This window comes from Sinocyclocheilus anshuiensis, unplaced genomic scaffold (assembly GCF_001515605.1).
Source record: "Sinocyclocheilus anshuiensis isolate Anshui unplaced genomic scaffold, SAMN03320099.WGS_v1.1 scaffold267, whole genome shotgun sequence".
NCBI classification, from domain to species: Eukaryota; Metazoa; Chordata; class Actinopteri; order Cypriniformes; family Cyprinidae; genus Sinocyclocheilus; species Sinocyclocheilus anshuiensis.
The window spans coordinates 2,229,800-2,249,524 of record NW_015552637.1 but is presented as its reverse complement, the minus strand read 5'-3'; the positions used below and the strand labels follow the sequence as shown (position 1 = coordinate 2,249,524).

The 19,725-nt window shown below is 35.7% G+C and overlaps 1 protein-coding gene across 1 annotated transcript in view; it reads left to right on the top strand.

Annotated features, from left to right (window-relative positions):
• Positions 1-307: 307 nt before the first annotated feature.
• LOC107666762 (G protein-activated inward rectifier potassium channel 4-like) overlaps positions 308-19,725 on the top strand; it is a 22,183-nt gene continuing 2,765 nt past the window's right edge. The window contains exons 1-3 of the mRNA XM_016458196.1: positions 308-723; positions 13,921-14,054; positions 14,918-15,794. Of these exons, the coding sequence (XP_016313682.1) occupies positions 13,977-14,054; positions 14,918-15,794 (955 nt within the window). The 5' untranslated portion in view covers positions 308-723; positions 13,921-13,976. The remainder of the gene's footprint in view (positions 724-13,920; positions 14,055-14,917; positions 15,795-19,725) is intronic.

The following is a 19,725-nucleotide window of genomic DNA, read 5'->3' as shown; positions in this document are numbered from 1 at the left end:
ACATATATATATATATATATATATATATATATACACGAAGTCCAGTGTTGTTTGTATTTATTCATTTATTTTATGTAGTTTACATAATGCAAAAAAATATATATTAAAATAAAATAATTACTAATGTTACACATGCATGTGATGTGACCCTTGCCTTGAGACATAAGAGGTTGTCATTGATCTTACCGTGCAGTTACATCACATATGTCATTATTGAATTATCCTGAATCGATTTACAACTACATGATATCTTTAGCAGCATCCCGTGTCAAATGCATTGATGAAAATGAGTGATATAATGCATCAGCGTGCCGTACGCGCTTGGAGTGAGGCAGGACCTGGGGGAGGAGACATGTGTATCACGCTTTCGCTCATGCTTCTGTGTTTCGCCTACCAATTCCACATCATCATGCACATTGTTCCCGCGAACTGAACGAGCGCACTGACACTACGATCATCCAGTATCCCTCCAGCACACCTTCATCTTCTGTGGATCTGCTCGCGTTTAGCTTTGCGCGAGTCGTTATTTAATTCGTCTGACTTCATGGGACGTGCTTTTAACGCGAAACGGTTTAAAGACCTACAAGTCGTCGTCATATTATTTCTTTCTGCGCTTGGAGACAATGTTTTAAAGCAAACACTGGCGTGCGCGCTTCGCTTTAGATGAGCTCGGATTGGTGAGCCACTTGGAACCCAAGCAAGGAACTAACTTGAACTACGAAAGTGAGTATTACGCGTTATTTTTATCGACTGTTTTACTTGTTTCGTGATTGTTTTGTTGATATGTCAAGACTATTACAATTCATGACGCGATTTTGACAGATAATCGGTTGTCATTGTAATTCCATGTTTTTGCACTATGTGTGTCGTGTTTTTTGGTCTGCTTCAGATTAAAGTAGTTTAGAACCCTAGTATTTGTCCCTTAACTGTGTAAGTTAATGTCAAGTAGCCTATCCTATACCTCACTACCAAGGTGTGTTGTAACTGAAAACATGGTCATTTGCACATTTTTTTTTATTGTGGCAGGCTATACAAATTTACTTAATTATTATAGACTATCATTCCACCACCCTCACTTCATTTGAACCATTTTAATTTATAAAGGTAAATGAAAAGGAAACATTTTAATCTAATCAGCAAATAAAGTTTGGAAGCAAATATAGAACAACAAACATGCAAAAAAATAAGAAATCAGGAAGGGGGCCAACACTTTTTCACACCACTGTAGTATGCTAACAGTGTGTGTGGCAGATGTATACACTATGCCATTTTTGTGGGTATAACAAAGTATTTGGAAAGTGTTACAACCCTTCTCGGTCTGGTCAGCTTTTCAAATGTAGATGAAAAACTGTGCTTTGATGTTGTAAATCAAATTGAACGCAAGAACCTGCTGATTCAGATGAGACACTGATTAATATGGTCTTAAATCACATTATAAATCAGGCTAGAAATGTGACTTTCTTACACTGAAATTGTTTTTTGTCCTGTCAATTTTGTACACATTGTCACCTCAGGAGGGTAGTGATCATGCACTGTAAAAAAAAAAAACAAATTCTGTGACATTTACGGTAAAATACAGACAGCTGTGGTTGCCAGAACTTCACTGTAAACTTACTGTTAACCTGTTAACAGGTTTTTACTGTAGCATTTTTACAGCCTTTTACTGTTAAAATCACAAGCATTTTTTACAGTGTGTATTGTAGTAATTTCAGCCCTGTAGCTCATTTTTGATTGGCTGGTAACTGACTATAACTAGTCATTAGTGTATCCATTTATTTCAATGGCCCTTCGCTTCCACCACAGCTGGCGGAGGATCCCATCTTAGCTCATGGGTGCTCAGTTATACTGCCTGTTTTCTTTTTTTACAGCATGAAAATTACATCATGACAATGATGACTCTACAAGAAAATGTACAGTCCCAAACCCTTCACTAATGACTATCCTGAGCTATAACGTTAACGGCAGCAGACAGGGAAAATTATGTCAATTTCACACTTTTTTTAGAGCCTCCTAAAAGGACCAGGCACTTGTGAAATATCTATTATCTACCATCTAATATAATTACATTTTTGCATTTTTTTTTTCATATTTTTTAATAACCTTTAATGGAGAAATATGGTGTAATTACAGCATCTTCCAGAAGGGGTTATAATGGAGCCTGTGTTAACGAGCTAAACCTTGACCTTTGGTTTCTCACCCCAGTTTCCCCTACTATTATACATCTAGTTATATACACTATGTTTAAGCCATTTGTATATGATTTAAAGTGCTTATTTATTCGCTGTGGTTACAAGATCTCACTTGAACTGGATTTTTATTCATTGCGTTTTTCCTTACCAGTATGCAAGACAGTTGTTTATCCATTTTTCTACATGTAGTTTACAGCTGTCTTTTGAAAAATGGCGAGGCTTTCGCTGTCCGAATGACATGCATGCTTAAATAATTGACATACATGAATGATTAATTCAGACATAAACCTGAGCATGGTTTTCATGGGAGTACAGGAGCTGGCCGTTGTCGCTCGCGCTTCTAGAAGGCTATTGAATAAATCATAGTTCTAGAACTGACAGGAAGCAAGCCTCGGGCACTGTGAGCTCATCACGCCCTGTTACTCATATTAATGTTTTTAAAAAGGCAAAGTCTCACCGGACCTACAGGCAAATTTAGTTGTTTTTTTTTTTAGCCAGTACAGTGGCATATGTTTGGATGGTTCAGGGAAAATTATTCCAAAGGTGAACAACATCCAGCCTCTGTGAGGTTTGTGAGGTGTATTAGGATGCTTAGATGGCATTCTGGTGCATGGGAATGCTTACATCTACATTTTTCTGAGTTCAAGTGTGCTTTATTGCCATTCCACCATATATGGAGACATATGAAGGAATGAAATGTTATGCATCACAGGACCATGGTGCTACATATTTAAACATACATAAACATACACATAGCTAACCTACTGAAAGAATTAATCTGACATTCTGACATGCATATACATATATATATATATATATACATATGCATATAGAAATATAAAGTGGATTTAGACTACCAAAGCAAGTACTGATATTCACTGCTATGAAAAGGCTAGTTTGAGAGAGATTTCAGTCTCGGCTGTATTTTTTTTAAATACTGAGAAATACCATATCAAAAAAAAAGAAAGAGCATTATTTTAAGGAATAGTTGATCCAAAAATGTACATTCTGTCATCATTTATTCACCCTTGTGTTATTCCAAACCTGTATGACTTACTTACTTCTGTGGAACATGAAAGGTTTTTGAAAAATGTCTGTGTTTTTGTCCATATACTAAAAGTCAATAGGGTTCATTTGGGTTGTTTTGGATCCCATTGACTGTCACATATGGGCAAAAACATTTCTTCTTTTGTGTTCCATTCCATACAGGTTTGGAGCAACATAAAAGTGCACTGTAAAAATCCAACTAGTTCTACTACAGTCTACTACAAGTAGTCCTTGTAGTAGTGTACTACAAGTTCTACTAACCAATGTAAAAAAGTAGCCCGAACAAAGAATTTTTAGTAGGAGAAGTCGGTTTAATTTTTTGTGTGAACTGAACAAAAATACTCTAAACATGTCGCTAGCAAAAGTTGTTTTGTTTACCTTACTTGGATACTCAAGTATTTGTTCACAACATATCCAAATGTTCTCCCAACCTTTCAAATTGAGTCATCTGAACAAACAATTTTACATTGAACAATATTGCACACGTTCCCAGCATGCATTGCAGCTTGAAAACATTTTATGTTAATTATTATTAAAATATTATCATTGTTTTACATTTTACTGGCTTAATTTATGCTGCTGCTGCTGTTGTCGCTGTTGCTGCTGCTGCTGTCACTGTCAGTTAGCTGTCATGTGGAACAGAGTTCATATTTTTACTGATTTAAAATTTGTTGATCCTCACCATGGTTGAGAATCGTGTGCTGAGGTATATGCATCTCATTACAACTTGTTTAATACATTTGCCTATAGCATAAATGTTTGCCTTTAGTTTTAAAAGGCAAATACTACACATATTATGTAGAAGGCTTTAAAAATAAGCACAAATCTAAAAGAAAGAGGATTGTTAAAAAATCTTTGGTTGCTCTGACAGGTCTTTTAACACTCAGTAGACTGACTTTTATTCATTAGATGAACAAAAGTTTTTAAGTTGTCGGTTGCTAGGTGAGTTAACTTAACAAGTTGAGTGCGATAGGTTGCCTTATTTTTTTGAGTTAGGTCAACTTTTTTTATATATATACAGTGCAAGTAAATTATGATAGAGTTTTTATTTTGAACTATGCCATTAATGCAAACCCTTCATGTGGTTTTTATACCACATATTAACATAAATAACTTTGCACTTTCTCTCTGATCATAATTTAACTCTTGTAAATGATCCTGATCTCTTGACTTTGTACATTTAGTATTTTTTCCACAAGAACCAAAGTTCTTTTCCACATGTTTTCCTTTTTTAAGCACCGTAATGCACAGCACTATGATTGTATACAGCACTTAGAGACAATCACATACTGTAACAAGGACTTGCATCATACATGAAACACAGCAGAGATTGGATCCGCAATGCAATGAGGTCCATAAATTCATATTAACTCCGCCAAAGTTGCAGTAGTTTTCTGTCAGAAAGCAGGGTAATGGATTTACTCAGAGAAAGCTGTGATACTTTGCCCCTTTCCCCACATGTAACCATGAACATCTTTAACATCAGCAGTGCAGATTGGCTCAAGCACTGTAGCTTTCGTTGCCTCTGCATCCCGGCTCACGTTGATGTTGTTTTTTGCCTGTGTCAAGGTTGACTCAGGGTGATGCGCGCTGCCCATTTCCTCTGGTGCGTGTGGAGTCTCTCACTTATGGAGATCACAGCTTACAATCCATTATGATGTAGCCCAAACCCCCAGGCAGCTGTGAACTTAAGTGAAACATGGTTACACTCTTAGAGTGAACTGTGGTTGGGAAGAACAGAGGAACTGTTGGGTGTTTTATGAGGTGGGAGATTCAAAATTCAAGTCGTTATTTTCTCTAATCTAATAGTGTTAGCTCTAGAATTCATGACACAAATTTGTTCATCCTTATTTAGTAATACGTTCAGAATTGCACCCATGCATCTGCCATAAATTGGTATATTGAACTTGTCAAAGAAATAATGAGCAATATATGTTTATATGCCATCATAGTCCCAGTTAATTACCATTTGTATGGAGACAAGCATCATTCTTTAAGGTGATGATTGCACCTCAGGCTAAAAGAGATCCATAGTGCTTCATAAATGTAATGGATTACCTTCCGGCTCTATAGATTAATGAGGAAATGGTAAGGCCTGGTCCAGGTCCTCTTAAGTGCACTTTTGTTCATTTGAGATGAAATGGAGACATAGGATGTAACCCGAGGCTGTAATTAAACTCAAAATGAAACAGGACACACAATTTTCCCAATGGACAGCCGCTTTCCCAAGGGAAACCTAAGACTCAAACTTTTTCAAATGGGTCTTAGAAGAGTGTCAGATCTGTGAGGGAAAAATAGAGTTTAAATGAATAGTTCACCCAAAAATTAAAATATTGTCAACATTTACTCACCTTCATGTCATTCCAAACCTGTATGATTAGAAGATATTTTGAGGAAGGTTGGTAACCAAACAGTTTTGGCTCCTGTTGATATTTGGTATGGACAAAAAATGTAAGTCAATGGAAACGGAAACTGTTTGGTTTTCAACATTCTTCAAAATATCGTCTATTGTGTTCAGCAGAAGAAATAAAGTCATACAGGTTTGGAATGACATGAGGGTGATTAAATGATGACAGAATTTTCATTTTTGGTCGAACTATCCCTTTAAAGACTTTGATTTCTCTTTCTCCTTGTTTATTGAAAGATGCATGAGATGGTATCTATGAAACTATGATGTCCAAACCCTTACCTGCTCTACACGAGCACCATAATGGCACAGTGAACCAAAAGCCTTGGAAATGCGGGTCTATTTTTGGCCCATGTCGGATGGCTCTTTCCTTTCCACTCGCCTGTGTGTTGTTTTGCACAGAGAATAGACAGCTGCCAGACACAAGCAAATGATTTTATCACTTGAGATGAAAATGCCCTCCGCTGCTGATAAAATGGCTTTGTAAATACACAAGTGCATAATGAGAGGCCATCTAATTCAGACAGCCGACATGATGGAAATGTTCCCTCCTGCTTTTTCACCATTCTTCTAAGTCTTGTCATACTGAGTGTATGTACAATTTGTTATTAATATTTTTGCTGTATGTAAATATTACATATACACTACTATTTGGGGTTGGTAGGATTTTTTATCTTAAGTCTCTTATAATCATCAAGGTTGTATTTATTTGAGTAAAAATACAGTAAAAACAGTAATATTGGGAAATATTATTACAGTTTAAAATAACTTGTCTATTTTAATATGTTTTAAAATGTAATTTATTACTGTGACATTAAAGCTGAATTTTCAGCATAATTACTTTAGTCTTCAGTGTCACATGATCTTTCAGAAATCATTCTAATATGATGATTTGATGCTCAATAAAAATTTCTTATTATTATCACTGTTGAAAACAGTTGTGCTGTTTAATATTTTTTTGTGGAAACCATAATGCATTTTCCAGGATACTTTGCTAAATAGAAAGTAATTTTTTCATTTATTTGAAATAGAAATTGCTCGTAATGTATATACGTCTTTACTGTGTCTTTTGATCAATTTAATGTTTTCTTGCTGAATAAAGATATAGATTAAAAAAAAAAAAAAAGTATTGACCCCAGACTTTTAAGTGAGTTTAAAAAAAAACTACAGTAGAACAAATAAATTAAAAATGAAACATACATTGTATAAAGTAATCAAGTGTAAAAAAACACTGCATGTTCTTCACTGTGTAAATTATTTATACATTTCTTCTTATTAAAGTTACGAAAGTGATTTTGTCAAGAGTAGTGAGAGATTTTCTCTCATTTGTTGTTTGATTAACATGATTGACAGACAGCAGGAATATTAGACTGCTGTCACTTTAAGAGCCGCCTGGATCCAATATACTGTTACACGTGTTTTCTTTCTCAGCTGTTTGCTTTCACTTAAGACCTAAATTACTGTTTATGAGGATACTTGCAAAGACGGGCATTTTGACACATACAAGTATGTGTATTTAACTGTTCAAGGCCTATAAAGCATCAAAGATAACTCCTGCCTCTCTGACAGCGCGTGCATATAGCGAAATGAGTTCTCTTTTGCTGCTAATTGCATTTGAATGGCTTAAAATCACTTGTTTTTAAACTGCAATGCTTAAAAATGTGTACAAAGGATGCATTTTTGTGACCATGTAGCACAGCAAAGTCATGCAATCGTGTAGTCGCGGTAGAGACGATAGTCCAAAATCTCTACCGGTATATCGCCCACCCCTAGGTTGTACTGTCTTATGAAGTGTTTAATTTCATTTCTGTTGCCTTTTCCCTGAACATGTCCCCTTCTGTCATTGGTCAGACAAACAGTTAGCCCCGCCCTCACATTTACACTATTGGTTGAGTTAGTTTTACTGTTACGATGCTCAAGCAGCGACACTTTAATGCCGGGTTCAGACTACACAATATTTTTGTCGGTCACGATAGTCACTGTGTCAGATTACACGATTTTGACTCCTAAAATCTTGTCGTGTCATGGACAAGAAACATGTCAGACTACATGTTGCTTTTACACTGTTGTCAACGTCACCAATGTGACAGAACTCATTGTGGACGACAGAAAATAAATTAAACATGCTAGTCTTTCTGTCGTGATGTCGTGAATCGTCGCAGACGCGGAAACGGTTGTCGTCCACTATGACACACTACATGTGCTGAAACGATGGAATCTTGCGTCCCGACGCCCATTGTCGTTTACGAATCCCCACAACACCCTACGTCAAGCAAATTGTGGCAAAATCGGGCTAAAATCGTGTAGTCTGAACCGGGCATAAGGAAATCAACCTGTAAATTTCTTACTTGTAGTTATTTTTGCATATTAATCTGAGATAAGAGAAGAGACTTTAACATTTCAATTTTTATGATCCATGTTTATCAGAGTTATTTGGTTCAAAGATTAACATCAGAATATACGACATATTGAACAGACTATATGTTTATCCCTCGCAGCGCTGTTTTGATTCTTGTCAAATGAAATAAGGCATCTACTCTGATGCATGTTGTGCTACTCTGAAAATCTGTGCAAACTGCTATCGGCTTTTAAGGACACATCACAAGTAAGTTAAACCATTAGAGTCTCCCTCCTGTGAGGTGCAGGGTTCAGCGGTGTGACATATCAAAGCTTATTAAATCCAATTTAGGCTAATGACCAGACAAGCTTCCAGAGCATCAGACCTTTGCTTATGCCAGCATTAGCAAAGGTTGAAGAGTCGCATCAGTGGATGCATGTAGCATGTAGTACAAATATTTAGTGAAAATATCTGAATACACACAGGACATCCATGATGCAATTAGACCACAGCTAAAAGGTGAACTCAAGGTGAATTCTCCAGGCATCATTGGCGATGATGATTCGGTCTATCTCTGAAGCAGAGGGATTATGTAAAAATTGTTTAAAAGGTAATTATGCAAATCGTGGGAGCGGTGAGTTCTTGTTCTATGTCAGCGCTCTCCAGTTCCCCACTACTGGATGGGTCTGCAATAGAAAAGCCTATGTTTGCTCTTGAGGTAGTCATAGGCTTTTCTCACCACTGATTATAGATCATAAAGCAAATGAAGTAAGACATTGCACATTTAAACCACGGTGGATAAATGTTGCGTGAAGTTCAGACCCTGTGACGAAGATCAGTCTAAGCCATCTCAATGGATCTTTCCTTGAGTGCCGTCTAATGCATTTCAGCATTGTAGTCCTTTTTATGTCTTCTCCATCTGTCACAGTGCTGTCTGGAGTCTAGCATTCAGCTAATAGAAGGCTGACTGAAATAATAGTCATGTTCGGTGCCAAAGTTATATGCCATTTCTCTGATAGTCTTCTTTTAAAGGTGACCTCGTATAAAGAGACATCTAATTAGTGGTGCTTGCTACGCTTTTATGTCCAAGGGGTTGATTTTTATTAAAATCAACAGATTTTGTGTTTTTGTTTTTGTTAAATGGAGACTTTTAACATGATTATAATTTTCAAATTTTTAAAAAAAAATTCTTAATTCATTTTAAGTATCTATTTTATTGTTTTAATCTTGATACAGACTCAGACATCCCAATGATATACTATGAAAATCCATCATGAATATGAATAGGCTATAAATAATAATGAAACATTTATCATTAATAATTATATATTATTAAAAAGATAATCAAAAGAAAGAATTATTCCTGTGATGGCAAAACTGAATTCCTTCAGCTGCTCAAGAAACATTTTTTTATTATTTTCAAAGTTGAAAACAGTTCTGCTGCTTAATATTTTTGTGAAAACTGTGGTATATTTTTAATGATTCTTTGAGGAATAGAAAGTTCAAAAGAACAGTGTTTATTTGAAACAGAAATAATTTGTAGCTTTATAAATATTTTAACTGTCACCTTTGATCTATTCTTAAAAGTCCTGGAAACTTTTTACCATGCCTATCATTTTCATTTATATATTGTTTAAAAATAACCAAAACAAAGAATTGAATATACCATTTCAATATTTATTGTATGAAAATTATTTCATAACATACTAGTTGTGGTGTCATTTCCACTACAATTTTTTTTACCCTATTTTTTCCCCCCATAGTGTGTTAGTGTACAAAATTATATTAGACGTGAGATTAGATATGAGACAAAATTAAAGTCAATTTCATAATATCTAAAATATTTTTATTATTTCTCTCTGTGCTATTTCCAATTTGTCAAATTATGCAAAAATTGCACTGCAAAAAGATTATTTAATTGTATTTTGAATATATAAAATTCTAGCTGTGAGTTTGCCAGTTCCAACACAGAATGTTATTAAACACAATATATAATTTGAGATATGGAGTTGTTCTTGTTTCAGAAAAAAATGAAAAGCACCATGACAGCGAGTTTTGCATTTATACAACTTTTACAACTTTATACAACTTTTATTTTTAATAACATTTATTTATGTTTTATGTTGACCTTAAATAGAATTTTAGAGCTTAATAGAGATTTAGGAGATAATTAAACCATGATTAAAAAGAGGCAAAGTGCTTCAATCCCTCACGGCTTGTCGTGGTCGTGCGCTCTGCTCCGTCTCGGTGAGAGGCACAGAGGAGCAAGAGTGCTCTCCTTCTGCTCACTCCAATTGGTGACATTTTACACTGACCCCTGGTGCTATCCAGTGTTCTGGTTTGTCATGACGCAACAGTTCAGACAGAGTGACAGTGGCACAGTTGTGGCCGAGCTGCAGGGTGTTTGACTGCGAAATGTGTCTGGGTCAGAGACAACAGCGTCCTGGTTGATTCAAGCCTCTTGGGATCCTGATTTGGTCAAACCAGGCAAAGATTTTCATTTTCTGCGCTGTTTGAAGGGAAAATACTGCACTCTCAGTACATGAAAGCATGACGAAAATAGCCAAGATATTAAATCAGTAAGTATGCAAGGCATTCCAATTGTGAGGAAATCTGCAGAGCTTTGTTTGGACCTGAGGATAAGCCACAGACATGAAAAGCATCGCTGCTGTGTCTGCAGTGTGGTCATCTCTAGTGTCCGCCCACAGCACTTATCCAATTATATGGCAGACTAATGACCAAAGTAACCATTCTCTCCTCTGCTAGTTCAGCTTTCTGAAGTTGTGACTGTTTAATGGCATCTCCTCCGATTTGGACTCAGTGTTCTGTTATATGGATTTCAGGTAAAGCTCAGGTAAAGCCAATCACAACAATAAGCCAGAGTCCTAAACAGGTGGGACACCAGGGTTTGTGCGCCATTTGAGGATGTTTTTCAGTTCCAAATTAGTTCCTGAATGTAATTTAAATTCAAATTGATGTAGAAGACTTTAAAATGAACTGAAAAATCATTTAACTAAGTTTTTAACTAGTTTTTCAAAATATACACTACCATTCAAACATTTGGAGTTAGTATGTATGTATGTATTTTGAAAAAAATTCATAATTTTATTAAGTAAGGATGCATTAAAATTATCACATGTAACAGACAGTAAAGACATTGTTACAAAAAATGTATCACCGTTTCTACAAAAAAACAAAAAAACAAACAAAAAAAAAAATATATATATATAAAAAAAAAAATATATATATATAAAATAAGAATAATAAGAAAGGTTTCTTGAGCACCAAATCAGCATATTAGAATGATTTCTGAAAGATCATGTGACACTGAAGACAGGAGTAATGATGCTGAAAATTCAGTTTTGCCATAAGAAATATTACATTTAAAAATGATTATTAATATAGAAAACTTATTTTAAATTGTAATACTATTTCACAATATTACTGTTTTTACTGTATTTTTGATCAAATAAATGTAGCCATTGCTGAGCATTAAGAGACTTCTAGTAGACTTCGGTAGTGTATTTATTTGTATTTAGTTTATATATATCATATTTAATACATTGGCTCGTTGAACATTAGAAAATATTAAATGTTTGTCATACAACAGTTAGTTACATTTAGGAATGGGACAAGTGTCTCTTTTTTGAGCGAGTCACTGAATCATTCATTCAACTGATTTGTTCATTTATAAACATTGATTCATTCGAAAATACCACTACTAAGTGTTGTTTGCAAGTAGCTAGCAAAATTCAAATTAAAGAACTTTTAATTTCTTGCCACTTTATCACACCTGGTTAGGACGCATTGAAGAAAATACTCAGCTACCTACATAAAGTTTGTTTTAATTTGTTTATGGTCTTGCTAAATAGGGACAGTTTGTTTTCTTGGCTCCTAAAGATATTTGTCGCACACCCTTATTTCACAGCAATTTCACAGCTAAACAAACAAGTCCAGATATCAGCACTGTATAAATAATTCATCAGTTCACACAGTAAATCATTTTATGTAGCTTTAGTTTATCTGCGTTTGAGTTGTTATCTGTCACTTTCTCAATCTGTCTCTTTCTCTCGCTCTATCATCTCTCACTTTCTCTCTCTCTAGACCATATCTGATCAGATCTCCTAGTGGGTGCCGTCTGCCCCCATCTGCCTCAGACTGCCTTGCTCCAGGTTCCCCATAGAGCTTGCCATCATTAATATTGTTTTCACATGTGTGTTATGAAAAAACCCACTGGTACTCACCCGCACCTGCTGTCGGTGCTGTTGGGTGATGCTTGGGCAGAGAGGGAGAGACACAATGTCTTTAGAGACTTTGAGCTAATGGATAACATGTTGAAACAGATGTGGAATTCAACATTCAGTGAACATGATCAATAATGTGGAAATAAAGCATTTTATGTATGTGAGAGGAGATGAGGCTGAATCGTTTGCAGCGTTTTGTAGCTTTTTCTTTCAATATTGGCTAATAAATACCTCTGCTGAAAAGACTGATGGACCAGCATAGTTGTGTTTACCAACAAGTAATGAAGCATGGCTTTTAATTTAAGCAAGATAGTTCACCAATAATGATAATCCTGTCATCATTTACTCACCCTCAAATTGTTCCAAACATGTATGAGCACAAAAGATGATGTTGATGGTAGCCATTGACGTCCATGGCATGGAAAAAATAGAATGGAAATCAATGGCTACCATCAACCTTTTGATTACCAACATTCTTCAAAATATCTTCTTTTGTGTTCAAACTCTTACAGGTTTGGAATGATGTCAGAAATGATGACAGAATTTTCATTTTTGGGTGAACTTTTCCTTTGAGAAGCCTGGTGTGGGCAAAGTCCCTTTCAAGGAAAGTCTTTTCACTTGGCAGCCATATTTGCTACGCCTCCAGGCAGCTCAAACAAGACCAAGTCCTATCTAAATGAATGGGGGAATCCTGAAATCTCAAAAACTGTACGCTTATGACTGCACGTGCACATTGGCTGGTCTAGCCTCAGGTTTCTATGGGAACCGGAGCTTCTAACGGCCGCTGCATTGACGCAATGACTTTATCAATCAGTGATTGGCTCTTTCATTTAGAAGGCGGGACTATTTCGCCATATTGTGCATTGTAGTTTCTCCCATTCATAAGAGTGAACGTCTTTGTATTTCTGTAGTCTTTGGTGTGGGTCACCAGTATCACATTCTGTGGTACAACATAGAAATAACAATGTATAAAGTGCATTGTAAAAATTGTAAATATTCATTAGAGGTTGATTTTTTTAAAGTTTTAAATAAAACATTGGAGCACATTTTACAGGAAAATACTATTTCAGTCTTTCTACTTTAAAATTTCATGTATAATGTTCAATGTGTTACTTGTTGTTCTTTGTAATTATTTGTCAAATTTATTAGCAATTTTTTCAGAAAGTAGTATTTTTAGTGTGTTGGTCTTTTACATAAATGTAAATAAAATCTAAATTGTATATTTATTTTATTATATAAATAGGTAATATCTAGCTTTTGAAATAAAATGTGTGATTAACATTTTTAAGTCAAGGGCTTTTGGTTCACTTGGCATATTAAAATTATTGCAAACCAATAAAATCATGTTTATCATGCTTTAATGCATTAATTCCAGTTTCTGTGAATTTATTCCTACAAATATCAGAGCTGACTTGGTGAAAACAAACTTTTTTAGTGATGACACTTGCCTTTTAATTCATAATGTATTCAGTGCTATACCAAATGCACTGATTTGTAAAACAGATTCAGGGACTAACTGTGTAAATGTGGTGTGCAGGTAAGCAAACACTGTAGAGCAACATAATTTAACACTCTGATTTTAATTAAGACCGCTTACAGGCACATTTATCTCACTGTTTGTGATAAATTGCTCTCTAAGCTTTGCTCTCCATTATGAGTTTCACCTACTAGCTTTCATGTGTTTTCTTCTAATAGTTGGAGAGCTCCAGCTACTGTGTTGGATCAAAGACGACGTCTACGGCTTCCGGGCCATGAGTAGTTTTAAGGGCCAGGATGTGGAAAAACAAGGCATCAAGCTGCCAAAAAAATGGATTGATTCCAATGAAAAAGTAAGTTCAGATTCACATTTACTCTTCTTTTATGCTTTTTTTTTTTTTTTACATGTATGAATTTTGGGGAAGCTACTTTGCAACTGTAACTTGTTAAGCAACTACTCGTAGTTTACAGTAGAGTAGCTACATTCAAGCTAACCAGTAACAAAAGTAGCTAAATACATTGAAAAGTTACGGGTCAGTAAAATTTAGAAAGAAGTCTCTTATGCTCACCAAGGCTGCATTTATTTAATAAAAAATAAAGTAAAAACAGTAATATTTTGAAATATTATTACAGTTTAAATGAACTGTTTTCTATTTTATATATTTCAAAATGTAATTTATTCTTGTGATGCAAAGCTGGATTTTCAGAATCTTCGCTTCTTCGATCCTTCAGAAATCACTCTAAAATGCTGATTTGCTGCTCAAGAAATATTTCTTATTACTATCAATGTTGAAAACAGTTGTGCTGCTTAATATTTTTGTGGAAACAATGATTGATTGATTTTTTCCCAGGATTCTCTGATGAATAGAAAGTTCAAAAGAACAGCATTTGTTTTAAATATTTAAATAGTCAAAACTTGACAAAACTTCTTTTAAATAGTCTTTAATGGCAAACTTGGAAATATAAATTTAGTGTTTAGTGAAAAGTGTTTGATTATTGCTTCAGCTGCTGGAAAGCTTGTTACTGAAAAGCTGCTCTACTTCAAAAGAAACAATAGATGATACCAACAACAGTAGTGTCACTACTTTTAGTTACTTGTCCTTGTTTTAGTAAGTGTTGTTTAAAATAGTGATGATAACTGCTTTTGTTTAATCTTTTCTTTTAGCCAAACTTGAAATGTTTATTTTCTGACTTCTTTTTCCATTCTTGACGGTAGATCCCCACAGACCGTACGATGGTTGTCGGTGGAGTTGTGGGAGGAGGAGACACTTCCGATCCCCCAGGAGGTCAGTTGAGAAAACGGCGTCAGCGCTATGTGGAAAAGGACGGCAAGTGCAACGTCCACCACGGAAACGTGCGCGAAACCTACCGTTACCTGACGGACATCTTCACCACACTCGTGGACTTGAAGTGGCGCTTAAATCTGCTGGTCTTTACGCTGGTCTACACCACCACCTGGGTGTTTTTTGGCTTCATTTGGTGGCTCATCGCCTACATCCGTGGAGACCTGGACCACGCTGATGACAACGAGTGGACACCGTGTGTCAATAACCTCAATGGCTTCGTCTCAGCCTTTCTTTTTTCCATCGAGACCGAGACCACCATTGGTTATGGGTACCGTGTCATAACGGACAAATGCCCTGAGGGCATCCTCTTGCTTCTGGTGCAGGCCATCTTGGGCTCCATCGTCAATGCCTTCATGGTGGGCTGCATGTTTGTGAAAATCTCACAACCAAAGAATCGCGCCGAAACGCTCATGTTTTCTAACACAGCTGTGATATCCATGCGGGACAGCAAGTTGTGTTTGATGTTCCGTGTTGGTGACTTGCGTAACTCGCACATTGTGGAGGCCTCCATCAGGGCAAAGCTCATCCGCTCTAAGCAGACCAAGGAAGGAGAGTTTATCCCGCTAAACCAGACGGACATCAACGTGGGCTTTGACACGGGGGACGATCGGCTGTTCCTGGTGTCACCGCTGATCATTTGCCATGAGATCAACAAGAACAGCCCCTTCTGGGACATCTCTCAGGAGCAACTGGTGCGAGAAGAGTTTGAAATAGTGGTCATTCTGGAAGGAATGGTAGAGGCTACAGGTGAGAGTAGATCATGGAGAATGAGAGTGCGAGGGGGAGAATGAGTGCTGAGAAATGCCACTGTTACACTGTTATGTAGGCAAAAACATTTCTCCATTGACTGCCTTTCAACAGGTGACATGTATTTTAGTTAGAAAACAAAACTGTTATTTGCTATCTATCTATCTATCTATCTATCTATCATCTAAATAATAACTTTGTATGATGAGAAGGCAGTTGAATCTTTTTTAAGTTGAATTTTTTTAAAATGAATCTGTTGATCCAGTTCACAAAACTGAATGATTTGTTAAAAAATGGGAGTCCTTCAGTTTAACTGTCTGACTCACTGATCTGGTTGCAAAGGCTAAATGTTATCACATAAACTCAGATTACTTGGAATATAGCACACAACAAGTCACTTTTATGATACTATCACGGTGCTTTTGGGTCCTTCAAGCAGCTTGACAGCCCTAGTCCTAATTTACTTTCATTATACTGAAAGGGGTTCCCAGAATCCTCTTTAAAAATTCTCATTTTGTATTCCACGGTAGAAAAAAAGGTCATAGAGTTTGGAACAACATGACTGTGCGTAAATGTTTTCTGAAGTGATGCTAGATGCACAGGCCAAGTTACTGGCATTGAGATGAATGGGAATGGGAATGGATGGCTCTCTCCAGGTATATCAGATCTCTTTGGATGAATCAGGAGTATTTAAATGGGTGTTGCCTGCAAGTCAAACATGAAAAGTGACCAGATTTACCACAGTTCCCCTGGTAACTGAATGCTGACAGCAGGGCGTGATGTGGTATTTTCATGGGATTCACTAATTATATTGACAATGAATTCATGTGACAGCAGTTGCAATTACACTATGCTAATTAGCTTTTGCATTGTGCTCTGTGTCAGTACAGACAGATATTGCTGCCTGCATGGAGCAGAAGGATGGAGGACTCTTAAGATGTCTCTCAGTAAGACAAGCTCATGGCCTGTCAATAGGACCGCCTCAGGGAAATTAGCGAGCAGAAGACAATTGAAAGAACTATAATGCAATTCAATCTCACGCACACATAAATACACACACATGCTCACAAACACACTCTCTCCTACATCTAAAATAATGAATCATTGCTCAGGAGTGGGATGCAGTGAGTAGCTTGATTCAGTCCACAATCATCACTTGTTCAGTGCAGTTATACTTTTTTTGTCTCACATCTGACATTCAAGAGCATCCCACTTTCAGTCGATGTAGGTTTAACCAATCTATTATTAGACAAAAAGCAGGATAACAGTAAAAGAATCAGTATCAGAAAATGATACCGAGCTATTCAGGTCAGGATTTTACCTCGAGGCCTAACGAAATTGGAAAATTATAAAGAATAATTATTGATTTCCTAAAGAAAGCTCTTTTTGGGGCTTTAAAGTGATAAGTAATGGAGGTTTAGGATTGGTAGCTTGGCCAATCAGGGTAATACCATCAGGGAGACAAGAGTAATGAACAGAGAGTCCACGTCTAATAACAAATATAATTGTTCTCATAGCAATTCTACACTGTAACAAAAGTCTCGTAAAAAAATGGTAAATGACTGGCAGCTACGGCTGCCAAACAAAAACCATAAAATTAAAGTAAATTATTGTAATTGAAACAAGAAATAATCTGTAAAATAAGGGTTTTACACTGTAAAAAAAAGTCCCATAAAAAAATTGTAAATGACTGGCAGCTACGGCTGCCAAACAAAAACCGTAAAATTAAAGTAAAATATCATAATTGAAACAAGGAAAAATCTGTAAAATAACATTTTTTCCCCTGTAAAACCTTTAATGAAAATTTCTGTAAAATTATTGTTTTTTTGCACTTTATTTCAATTAAGATATTTTACTTTAATTTTACGGTTTTTGTTTGGCAGCCGTAGCTGCCAGTCATTTACCATTTTTTTACAGTGTAGTTTGAGTCTCAACCTAAGCAACGACTCACTCTTAAAGAGATAGTTTACTGAAAAATGAGAATTCTGTCATCATTTACTCATCCTCAAGTTGTTCCAAACCTTTACAAGTTTCTTTCTTTTGCTGAACATAAAAGAAGATACTTTGAAGAATGTTGGTAACCAAACAGTTAATGGTAGCCATTGACTTCCATAATATTTTTGCCATACTACGGAAGTCAATTGCTACCATCAATGTCAAAATACATTCTTTTGTGCTAAGCAGAAGAAAGAAACTTGTACAGGTTTCAAACAACTAGAAGGTGAGTAAATCGACAGAATTTTAATTTTTCTGTGAACTATCCCTTTGAATGAAAATTTTGTCATCATTTACTCACCCTTATGTTTCAAACCTGTATGACTTTATTCTGTGGAACACGAAAGAAGATATTAAGATTTTGTTTTTTGTTTTTTTACTTTTCTTGTCCACGTAATGAGCATCAGTTGGGTCATTATATGGATGAAACGAGACACTTTTCTAAATAATCTTATTTTGTATTTCACATAAGGAAGAATGTCATACGGGCTTGGAGAAAAAACGTCACACTATATTTTATGGTGCAATTCTCGCTATTAACTATGAATTTTGCCTGAAAAACTCCTAATTAGCTTCTTATTAATAGTTAGTAAGGTCGTTGTTAAGTTTAGGTATTGGGTAGGATTAGGGATATAGAATATGGTTATGCAGAATATGTGCTTCATAGGTACTAATAATAAGCCAATATGCTAATAGGCATGCTAATAAGCAACCAGTTAATAGTGAGAATTGGTCCCTATACCAAAGTGTTACTGAAAAAAAAGTATGCATTTAAACGTGAAGTCAATGGGACAAAGCATAGAGTGCTGAAGGAATTACATATTTTTATAGACCAAAATTTTATTTTGCACCATAGACGTCCGTTATTTTAAACATGTTTTTTATAAACTCGGGGAAGAAATTATTGTCTGTGGTAGTGAATATCATGGCACAGATGCTGTTGAGAGAGCTTAACATGTGTTAAACCTGGAACAGACCCTTAAATAAAGCCTTTTAAACTGCTCACGGGGTGCTGCACTTAGCAGAACCTGTTGGTGCGGCCCTCAGAGGCTTTGAGATGTTTTAAAACCTCTTTCTTTTAATAAATTAAGGCTTCAGTTCCAGTGAGGCTTTGGTTGTACTTCTGCTTGGGTTCTAGAATACTCTCATGTTTTAGATTTTTCCTGGGTGGCTAACAAAGCATTTTGTTCACAGTGAAATGGTTTTAAATGAACAGTTTAAAATGTCCGTATGGAGGTGTTTAAGTCAATTGCAGAGCATTATCAGTGAAAGTGAAGCTTCTCTTGCAGTAGCTTTCATTGATTATATAGTTCGATGCATACCCTGTGTGGTTATTGAACTACTGCACACTGGGAATCTCATACATTTTGATGTGTTTGATGAATGATATCTGCTGAGTTTCCTAGATGCCATTTATATTCATTATGACAGCCTCTATTACTGTGTGTGTGTTTACTTGTGTGTGTTTGAAAGTGGTCGTAAAAGAGATGCTTGATGAAAGTATGTTCTGTTGCTCTGTTTGTCACTGCACGTCTCTGGAGTAATTGATGCGGTTTTTCGAGGTTCACTTAAGCAGATGATGAGAAAGCTTGTATTCTATTTTTAGGTGCTGTGCCCATAAATATTGAGCAGTGTATGTGCATGCATGTCTGTACGTTTCACGAGAAACATGATATTCTCAATTAATTAAGCTTAAGTACATTCCTATTGGCATATTGAAAGGATCATTACTTACTTTAAAAGGTCAAAAGCACAATTAAACAGTGACCTTTAGATATTTGAAAAAGACATAATGGAACAGTTAGTTCTTCAGCAAATGTTATAAAAGTGGTTTTAATAGCCAATACTGATCTAATCAAAGTATGTATATATATATATATATATATATATATATATATATATATATATATAAAATATATATATATAAAGTGTATAT